Source organism: Salmo salar, chromosome 05 (genome assembly GCF_965601325.2).
Source record: "Salmo salar chromosome 05, fSalSal1, whole genome shotgun sequence".
Classification (NCBI taxonomy): domain Eukaryota; kingdom Metazoa; phylum Chordata; class Actinopteri; order Salmoniformes; family Salmonidae; genus Salmo; species Salmo salar.
Window position 1 is genome coordinate 42,584,008 of NC_138295.1, and position 10,470 is coordinate 42,594,477.

The window sequence follows — 10,470 nt, forward strand, 5'->3', positions numbered from 1 at the left end:
AGGCGTTCTTCTGTTGAGACTTTCTTGTGCTGCTGAGTGGAGGACACTTGACATGTTGTCTATTCTAATCAGTTGGATAGGGTTTTGTCCTCCCTCAGCTCACCATTGGGGTCAACGTGAAGCAAGCGTACTCGCACAGAAGCCTGCCAGTAGTCGTCAGTCAGCTGGTCAATGGTCACTATCATGCATTGTGCATAATGCGTTGTGTTCAATAGCCATAGCAAAAACGCATTTCAAACCGGCCAGTACTCATGTCTCTCCCTCTCTCTCTCGTTGCAGGCAAGAAAGCCAATCCTGTGACAAGATGGACCAGGCCGATCTCATCACCTGTGTAAGTGTCTCTGGCAACCCCTTCCTCTCTCCTTCACATGACTAATGTGTGTTGAACACTGTCTAACCCTCCTATCTCTCTCCCTCTCTCTCTCTCTCTCTCTCTCTCTCTCTCCATCCAGGACTCTGAGTGTGACCAGAACCCCAACACAGAGGCCAGGGGGTACCCCTACCACCACCCTGCCAGCTCGCACCACCTCCAACTCAGCCGCATCTTCCCCCACAGCCAGTGGGAAGGTAACTTTCTTACCATTGTTGTTTTGTACTTTATAGACCAATGTTCCACAGGGGACAGTTAGGATAGTGATAGAGTGAAGTTAGTTTAAACGAAAACAAAATGCATTTTCAAGTAAACCCGGATGCTAATTATTTGAATGATGGGTTGTGGTATCTAGGTATGAAAGTGCCTTAGAAAGTAGTTTAAGCTCCAGCTGGTTGCCTCAAACCTCGGCTCACCGCGGTGTTCTCTGCTATATCGCTCTCCCTCCCTCCCTACTGCATTAGCACCATCCCTAAACCATCTCCCCCTCATAGACTTCACATGTACAGTGCCTTTGGAAAGTATTCAGACCACTTGAATTGTTCCACGTTTTGTTACGTTACAGCCATATTCTAAAATGTATTCAATAAAACAATTTGCTCAGCGATCTACACACAATACCCCATATTGACAAAGCAAAAACAGGTTTTTAGAAATTTGTGCAAATGTATTAAAAAATAAAAAATGGATACCTTATTTGCATAAGTATTCAGACCCTTTGCTATGAGACTCGAAATTGAGCTCAACAAGGTTCTTTGGTCTGATGAAACCAAGATTGAACTCTTTGGCCTGAATGCTAAGTGTCATGTCTGGAGGAAACCTGGCACCATCCCTACGGTGAAGCATGGTGGTGGCAGCATTATACTGCGGGTATGTTTTTCAGCTGCAGGGACTGGGAGACTAGTCAGGATCGAGGCAAAGATGAACGGAGCAAAGTACAGAGAGATCCTTGATGAAAACCTGCTCCAGAGCGATCAGGACCTCAGACTGGGGCGAAGGTTCACCTTCCAACAGGACAACGATCCTAAGCACACAGCCAAGACAATGCAGGAGTGGCTTTGGGGCAAGTCTCTGAATGTCCTTGAGTGGCCCAGCCAGAGCCCGGACCTGAACCCGATCGAACATCTCTGGAGAGACCTGAAAATAGCTGTGCAGCGACGCTCCCCATCCAACCTCACCGAGCTTGAGAGGATCTGCAGAGAAGAATGGGAGAAACTCCCCAAATGCAGGTGTGCCAAGCTTGTAGCGTCATAGCAAAGAAGACTCAAGACTATAATCGCTGCCAAAGGTGCTTCAACAAAGTATTGAGTAAAGGGTCTGAATACTTATGTAAATGTAATATTTCAGTTTTAAATGTTTTATTAATTTGCAAACATTACTAAAAACCTGTTCTTGCTTTGACATTATGGAGTATTGTGTGTAATTTGATGAGGGGGGAAAAAAACGATTTAATCAATTTTAGAATACGACTGTAACCTAACAAAATGTGGAAAAAGTCAAGGGGTCTGAATACTTTCTGAAGGCACTGTATTCACCTGCAAGGGAGAGGCCATGGTAAGTAGGAGATCATTCATTCATTCATCCTTCTTCCCTCTCTTTAGTAATCCAGGCCTTCAGAGAGACTAATCCAGAGAGCTCGCGCTCGCTCTCTCCCTCTCCTGGGCGACCCACTTAGGGCTAGCTGATTCTTTGTTGTTAATCACACAATGAGTCAGTCAAGTTCATCACACCTCACCAGTATCTTATAGTTCCAGAGAGGAAGGCCACTAGCCCCATAGAGTAAACCTTCTCCTGCCCCACACCTGCTCCAGTGTTGACCCTTCACGTGTGTCAGTGCACCACTTCCGCGTGCTGAAAATCCCCAAACACCACCCTCAGTAATTCAATTTATGTGCAAGTTATAAGTGCCACTTGATGCACCAGGCCACAAGGGTTTTGCTGTTGTCTTCCAACTCTCCATCCTTCTCTCTCCTGTCTCTAGATGTGTCCAGAATGACAGTGTGCTTTCCCTGGCCCTATCCCGGGACTATATCTGTGTGTTTGTGTCCTGTCTCTTTAGATCCTGGAACTATAGTGCTGGCAATGGTAACATTTTTCTCCAACTTATCCATTGACTCATGTTACGTTCTGAGACTCATCTGTGTTTATTTTTGTGTCCCGGCCAGACCCAGTGCCAGCCTACAAGTCATGGCAGGACGAGAGTGACTCTGGCGAGGCCCAGCTGTCCCCCCTGGCGGGGCGCATGGTGCCCTTGCCCCACGAGGAGGACGCTCACCCCCTTATGGCCCGCCGGTTCCTGGACTTTGGCCACAGCCAACGGTTCCTGCAGCACTCCGACCCCGACGCAACCTCGCCCACCAAAGCCCACCACTCCCTGGGGAGGTGAGACCACACACACACTGACAAATCAGTAATGGTAATTTGTACAGACATGACAGGCAGCTTTGATGTTTTCATGTTTAGCTATTCTAGCTGATGAACAGATTGCCTATGGCTCATTATGATTCTTCGTTATGATTCCTGTATAAGCAGTGTTTCAAAGAGGATATGTGCTTTACACACTGTATGTAGAGCATAGATGGGCTTTTGCATTGAGACTGCAGGTGCAGGTCAACCACCTCCTCTCTCACTTGCCTCCGTCGTTGTGTCCCCCTCATCTAGGCCTCGCCGTGCCTCCTTCAGTTCCAAAGAGAGCGGTTTGAGGAATGACTCGGTCTCCCACCAGCTCACCAAAAAACTACAGAGCCTCAAGAAGAAGATCAAACAATTTGAGGAACAATTTGAGAACGAGAGGAACTACAAGGTAAGAAGGATACTTCAATATGAGGAGCAAGTTAGTGTTGAGAAATATTGAGTAGTTTAGTGTTGCTAGTTTCATACTTCACCATTAGACTCGGATACTTCTATTCACTGTCCTCCACTTCCCCAAGCCGTCTCATGGAGATAGAGCAGCTAACCCAAAAGTCCTCAAGTGGATGACAGACCTCACCAAAATCCGCAAACAGTTGAAAGGTAAGAGCAGTCTCTGTGTCTGTATGGTCACGTTAGGGGGAGTGGGAGGGTGCTTGGTTCCATGACAGGGATGGGGGGGGGCTCGGCGGGGCGGGTGAACTTCTGTGTGCCATCCTGTTCCTCCCCTGGGCAGCCTGGTCCTGCCCTGACCCACCTGCCCGCCTGACTGCCCAGTTGTGGCAGAGCTGGGTCAGTCTCACATCACTGCATGTATGCGTGTTAGAGTACACACCAACTGTGGCTCTCACATGTGGCCTTCCTTCACTGTGTTGGTCCATTTGTGAAAGTCCTCCCCCACCCCCCTCCACCCATCTATATCCATTCCATATGAACGCCCCCCCAATCAGGAGATGCAAAGCCGAATAAGTTTCTCTCTCTTCTTTAAAATAAAAAAAAAAAACGGACGTCCCTCATCGGCAGGAAGACCGCATCTCTTTCCCAAAGGGTCCCTGAGGCACCAGGCGGTGCTTCAGTCATACAGACGTCACCACCCCTCCTCCTCCGCCCCGAACACATCCCATTTTACACTTGCACGCCCCCTCACTGCCTGTAGACAGGCACCCTACCTATGTAAGTACACTCTAACAGCAGTAAGTAGAAACCAAAAACACTTCCAACTTGTTAAGTTTGAACTGCAGGTAGACTCTCTTTGCCTCTTCTTTCTCTCTTCTTATAGCTCTTTTCCTCTCACTTTCTCTTTTTCTCTACCTCTATTACTCTTGTGCGTTCTCTCGCTATCTGTTTGATGCGCTCCACTGGTCATACAGAAGCATATCCCACAGTCTCAGGGGTTTGGCAGTATGTCATGTACTCTGTAGTGTTGTCATTTGGGTGTGAATTCTGCGGTGAGCATCTTTGTGGGTGGGAGTCTAGCCAATGTGTGGAAGCTGGATTCCTTGAATGGACATGGTCCTTGAGAACATGCCTTTTTATGACATTGCAAAAATACCTCCGTGCAGACAGACTGGTTTGTTTCATTTGCTGCTCATCCATCCTCTCCTGTGGTTTCAGACAGACCTGTAGTAGTGGGTAGTTTGGCATGTTTGTGTGGGTGTGTGGTTGGTCGTCAGGGCTATCCCCTTTTTCGGTCTCTGGCAGACAGACAGACAGACAGACAGACAGACATGAGGACTCGTGGCAGCTGCAATAACATCCCATCAAGCACCTGCATGCCCACTTTCAACTGTGTAAACTAACCGCTCTGTTCCTCAGTCACCCTCATGTCTCTCCTCTCCCCCCCCCCCAGATGCCAAACACAAAGAGGCTGAGCTGACTCCTCAGACTCGGCCACGAAGCAACACCTTGCCCAAGAGCTTTGGTTCCACCCTGGCAGTCCACGAGGTTGTTGAAGAAGCCAAGGGCCACCGGCCCACCAAAGAGGAGACCCTGGACCTCATCCAGCGCCGCGTCAAGGGCAAGAGAGAGGAGGACGGCTGGCCAGAGGACATCAAGGTGAGACCGGTGAAAATACAGTCTTAGAGAGGCTGTAGAGACACTTGGAATAGAACCCTACAGCTACACAGTCCAATGAGTCCTGTCCTCAGACATACATTTACAAGCGTCAATCGATATTGTGTCAATTGCATGTTTCCTTTCTCTCCATGTAGAAAATGACCAAGGAGGAGCTGTCGTGTGAGAAGACGGTCCTACAGAAGAACCTCCTGCACTACGAGGGACTGCACGGCCGACCTGTGACCAGAGAGGAGAGGCTGGTGGTCAAACCGCTGTATGACCGCTACCGTCTGGTCAAGCAGATGCTCACCCGCGTCAGCATCACCCCCATCATCGCTTCCCCCTCTAGCAAAAGACGCAACCAGACCCTGCAGCCCATCATCGAGGGCGAGACGGCCCACTTCTGCGACGAGATCGAGGAGGAGGAGGAGGAGGAGGAGGGCGAGGAAGAGGCTATAGCCGAGGAGGTCCAGAGCTCAGGGTCGGAGGTGATCATGGCTCTAGACCCAGTGTGCCAGCCCCAGACCAGCTCCCAGAGAGACAGAGACAGCCTGCTCAGGCCCAAGATGGAGGAGACCTCCGGGAAACTGGCCCTGGACCTGCGCCTGTCCAGCTCCAATGCCTCGTCCATGTGAGCACAGACACACTCGCAAACATCCACTACACTCAATTCACAACAGCCTCATCAATAATCTTAATACAGTAACCAGTGTAACTCTGCCATGTTTGCTACACATTAACACAACTGAACATCCACACAAACGCGTTCGGCCGTTGAGGTTAAATGGGCTCTGGCCGTCATTTGACGTCTATTTAAAGCACCTGGAACGGGGTTCATATCTACTACAGTCGCTGGTCTTAGGAGCTCAAGCAGGATAAAGCAGTAATCTGGTTAGGGGCGTAAGCTAGCTCATAGCCCCGGGCAAGCAGCAGAGAGAGCTGCCAGGCCAGCTCTAAGCCCAGGCAGCAGGGCTGGTTCAGGTGCCATGACCCAAGGTCCTAACCTAACCTGACCTCTGTAATCTGGTCTCGGTATGCCCTGTCCACAGCTTGACCTGCTTCCATGCCCACGCAGGGCCACTGCCAGGTCATTTCCTGTCCCTGAACTCACACTGACTTCCTATTTTGATATGAGGCCCCTCACTTAGTGCGCTAATGTAGACCTTCTGTATCCCATAGGCCCGAACTCCTGGAGCAGCTGTGGAAGACCCGGGCAGAGAAGAAGAAGCTGAGGAAGACGATCCGCGAGTTTGAAGACGAGTTCTACCAGCAGAACGGCAGGTCGGTACACACGCACACAAACACAGTCCTACAAAACAGTGGTGCTGAAGCTTCAGCACCTGCCTCAACAACAGTCTTGGTGACTGAGGAAGAGCTTGAGATGATTGGTTGAGTAGTCTCAGACAGGAGCCCTGTTTGAGCCTAACTTATTTACAACAACTGCTTGTTTGTTGATGATTGTGCAACCCCTTGGGATGCAGTAAACGGGCCCATATCCAACTGGTGTCTCAGACCTTCTCGCTCTCCCTCTACAGGAATGTCCAGAAGGAGGACAGGCTCCCCATGATGGATGAATACAAAGAGTATAAACGGATCAAGGCCAAACTGCGTCTGCTGGAGGTGCTCATCAGCAAGCAGGACTCCTCCAAGTCCATCTAGAGAGGGAGATCGGCCACCCTGCTTCCCTCCCTTCATCCCACCTAGATGAGGGTCAACCGCCTCACCCCAGGCCTTACATGTCACCCCTACATGGCCCATACTCCTCCCCATCCCTTATCAACCATCCCACTACCTGCACCCCTGAGGGAAGGCATGGCAGCCACCATATCCCGCCGCTGTCTCACCACCACAACTCATCTGTTTCTACCACCGCCAGCTCATGTACAGTCAAGGGGTCCTCACTGGGGACTCTGAGGGAGAAGAGTCACATCTTCATTCCACCAGTCAAGACTCAACACACCCCTTTTTACTTATTTCTGTCAGTTTCATTCGGAGGAGTTCCCCCTTTCCTCATTAGTTTTGTTTTTGTTGTAGCTTCCCCCCCGAACTTTTCACGTACGGTAGTTTCTCATACTGAGAAATCATATTGGAGAGGACATGAGCTCTGTTTTGTAGCGCATTTTAGTCACCTGACCACCTGTTTAGACGTAACAAACTGAACTCTCCCTCCCTTGGAACGAGGAGACTGGCCATCCTGTTTCAGACATTCAGACTCGCATGGATTCAGTTGCCGAACTCGATCTTCATCCTTCAACACTGGGACGCTTTTGTGTCGTCTGAGTGAGTTTTTGGGAGAGAGGGAAAAAGTAATTACTGTGTATGTATTCTTGTAAATCAATATGTACACATAAATGTTTCTATGTTACAGTATGTTATTTTTCTTGAATGAAGAGTAATTCCTTCTTGGGTTTGAAAAGAAACTTACTGTGTTTGTGTGTTATTCTATTTCCTTTGCCACTATGGAAACTGAGTGAGTTTTATCAGTTGGGACTGGTTGTGCTGTTCCTTTCTCTTAGGTTTTAAAAAAATATTTGGATCTTCAGTCGTCACTGAAAGGAGTTTTGGCACACACCAGGTGGGCAGGACAGCCAGTTAGGTGTATCACTTAGTGTTCCTGTACCTTAACCGTCTCCATTTTCTGGCAATAAAGCTAGACAGCTTGACTTATTTTCTATATATATATTTTTGTTTTATACGCGTTAAAGTTCAGTTGCGGAGTGGATCTTTGTGCGAGGTGTCCAGAATGGGGGGGGGTGGATGGGTTGTTAGATTAAAGCTAATGTAGTTTCGACCTCATCAGTATTATGCTAAATACAGCATATGGCAATGTTAGGGCGTGATATGGCAATGCTAGCCCTGTTCGATGGACTTTAACCTAGCGTTCCGTCCTACAGTCCGTGACCACCTTTTAGTATGGCAGACAGACACTCCCTATCACTCCCAGGTGCCTAGTTATACAACCAGGTGTGTTGACCAACACCCTACGGCCACACAGCCAGTATTTAACCCCCAGTGGTGTGTGTGCTGATGGACAGTGGTCAGGCGGACCATCCGGCTTCTTGAGGACAGCCATAGATAAGTTATCACAATTTGGCTGCCAGTCAGTCTGGAGGTCCGGTCAGCCCTGTGCCCAGGTTAAGATGAAAAACAGTCCTCGTGGCATAATCTCCTTTTAGTCACTGGGGAATGTGAACACCAGCTAAAAGAGTTCTCATGCATCCCATATCCAGTGTGAGGTAAACTAGGCGTCTCCGTCTAAGGTTTCACTTAGTACGCAGGACGGTGTCTCAAAGGGAAGTTCCCAAATCTAGCCGAGAACAGGATCAGCTGACTTCCTGGCTTGTAACCACTTGTCACAACATCTAGCTACTGTATGTTGTTGCACCAAAAGTTCAACGTGTCCTTGGTTAGCGATCACTGACCCACTGCAAAACAGCAACATTCCTTCAATCTAGAGTCACACAATGTCAGGCTATTGCTATACATGTTTTCTCTGGTGCTAAGGTCGCTGGGTGTTGGTTGGTTGGTTAAGTCTATTATTCATTATGGGATATGTCCCATAGTGAGCCAGAGTGTTTGGCCAGGCAATGTAGAGCCAGGTCATTGTCAGGTCCTGGGGAGTTGTCTGACCACAGGGCTCTGAGAAGGCTTTACCACGGCCAAGCAGAACCAACAGCACCTTGACTCCTGACAGACAATTTACGTCAAGGGTCAACTTATTGATGTCTCTAGAGCCCGAAAGCTCTTCTGGGCTTCAATACAAAGGTCACATACAACAAAAACAGAGTCCAAGTTATGCATATTTGGAATGAGGTGTGTCTGGTCTGTCGGCGTAATGCCGCCTCGGGAGTGCTGTCTGCCACTCCTTAAAGGTCATTGATCCTAGCCTTTGACCCCTAGCTAAACTAGCAGTCAGCCCAGAGGCAGAATCACATCACTATCCTTCAGAAGCTCTCTGGACTTGACAAAACCAAGCAGGAGCTTTAGAGTGGAGAAACGACCCTTCGTCTGTCCAGTTGACTAGTTCTAGTCCTGGCAATAAAATACAAAAAACATTTGAGATGTTGTAGACTAAATGTCTCTGCACATTAGGGTGGGGAGGGGAATTAGTGCTGTTTCCTTGTTGGGAATGGGAAGGCGCCATCAGTGGCACCAACTGTAAGGATCTGCATCTGCTTCAGGAGGTGGAATAATGGAGTACATTGTCAGTCAGACCAACACACCCAGAATATAGGGAATCTAATTTTTCCTGAAGGATGTTTGCGCTGAACCAAGAGTTTTGCCTTGGTCCCTCACTGGGTCAAAACCAAGTCATGTAACCTTTGTTTGAGTTGGCAGGGTGTGGTGTATGCATGAGTGGACAGTGTGGGGAGGTTTCTAGAAGTTATTTGCACAGCATTCTGAGAATGCAGCCCTTGTTTTGTTTGTCAATTTGTTCCTTGTTTTAGAAGCACTACTTATATCTGAAGGATGAATGTCAGAATTTAAATTATTTCTAACACATTTGGCCCCTTGTTTCAATTTCTGTGATGTTCAAACTTGAGAATGTGTTTTGTTTTTTTATTACATTATTTTGTATTTAAAAAAATGTACCCCTCACTAATACATCTATACAGTGTAGTACCTCTGTATTGGCTAATAATCTGCTATGTTTTTGTTTTGTATAAGCTAGTCTCAGTAGTTGGCTTGCATGGCAAAGACTTGTATTGTTTCTATTTTTGTGCCATGAAAATGAAGCAATAAATTAGCATCAATGGAATGTGGGGCCTTGTTAACCCTTTATGTGCATTTTCTGAGTATACGGCTGATTAATGTTTAATCTATTAATGGGACTAACTTGGTTTGCTGTTTTTTACCTCGCAGGCCAACCCATGAAACTGTCACTTGACTAACTGCTGTGAGAGTTCCAACGCGACTCAGTTTTCTGTCTGCTAAACCTGCATTTTTACCACTTGTTGTCAGCATTATGTTTTCTGGGGCACTGCTTTAACCAAAATGAGAAGAGATTATCAATGTGGTGACAATGATGGAGGTATATTTGGACCAAACATTCCCGATTTTTTTTATTATTTTAAAAGAAAATAAATGTGAAATTGGTCGATCGATTTATGTCCATGTCAAATTGAAGGGCTTTTTTTACTCTCATTTTGTGTTGTGCCTGCAACAAGTGGTAAAAATCATGTGAAGCCCACAGGCTATAAGGATGTACACTGACCCTGTTCACAGCCCCATGCCATCCCTCGCATGTTTGTTTTTCTGGCCCATGGAGCCGGTGGCAGGTTGCATCAACTGACTAGCCGATCAACCACTGGCTCCCAGAGCCTCCCTATCTATATGTGGAGCTGTGTTTTACATCTATATATATGTATCTATAAATGTTTTTGTGAATGTTTTTCCTTCATTTACACATTATAATAAAGTACAATCAGTAATAATGTATAATAAAATAAAAATAAATATTGTAATTTACATGCCTCCTGCTGAAGTTGTCTTCAAACTAATGGGAAAGGTTACTTAAACCAGATGCACAATTGAAATACAAGTCAATATAGCTTATGTATGTCAAAGTACACTGCACCCAATATCGCCCAGTATGCATGCAATAACTAGCTAGGTGGATTGCAGTTTGTTGAGTC

At 47.3% G+C, this 10,470-nt stretch overlaps 1 protein-coding gene across 2 annotated transcripts in view; it reads left to right on the top strand.

Annotated features, from left to right (window-relative positions):
• Positions 1–10,303, top strand: part of LOC106604936 (protein FAM13B) — a 75,324-nt gene extending 65,021 nt beyond the window's left edge. Inside the window, exons 12-21 of one of the 2 annotated variants that reach the window (XM_014200084.3) lie at positions 280–331; positions 453–567; positions 2,536–2,752; positions 3,032–3,173; positions 3,301–3,382; positions 3,803–3,952; positions 4,629–4,834; positions 4,990–5,465; positions 6,014–6,115; positions 6,370–10,303. In XM_014200084.3, coding sequence (XP_014055559.1) covers positions 280–331; positions 453–567; positions 2,536–2,752; positions 3,032–3,173; positions 3,301–3,382; positions 3,803–3,952; positions 4,629–4,834; positions 4,990–5,465; positions 6,014–6,115; positions 6,370–6,493 — 1,666 coding nt within the window. In that variant the 3' untranslated portion in view covers positions 6,494–10,303. The remainder of the gene's footprint in view (positions 1–279; positions 332–452; positions 568–2,535; positions 2,753–3,031; positions 3,174–3,300; positions 3,383–3,802; positions 3,953–4,628; positions 4,835–4,989; positions 5,466–6,013; positions 6,116–6,369) is intronic. The other variant, XM_014200085.3, reaches the window with a different exon arrangement.
• The last annotated feature ends 167 nt before the right edge of the window (positions 10,304–10,470 follow it).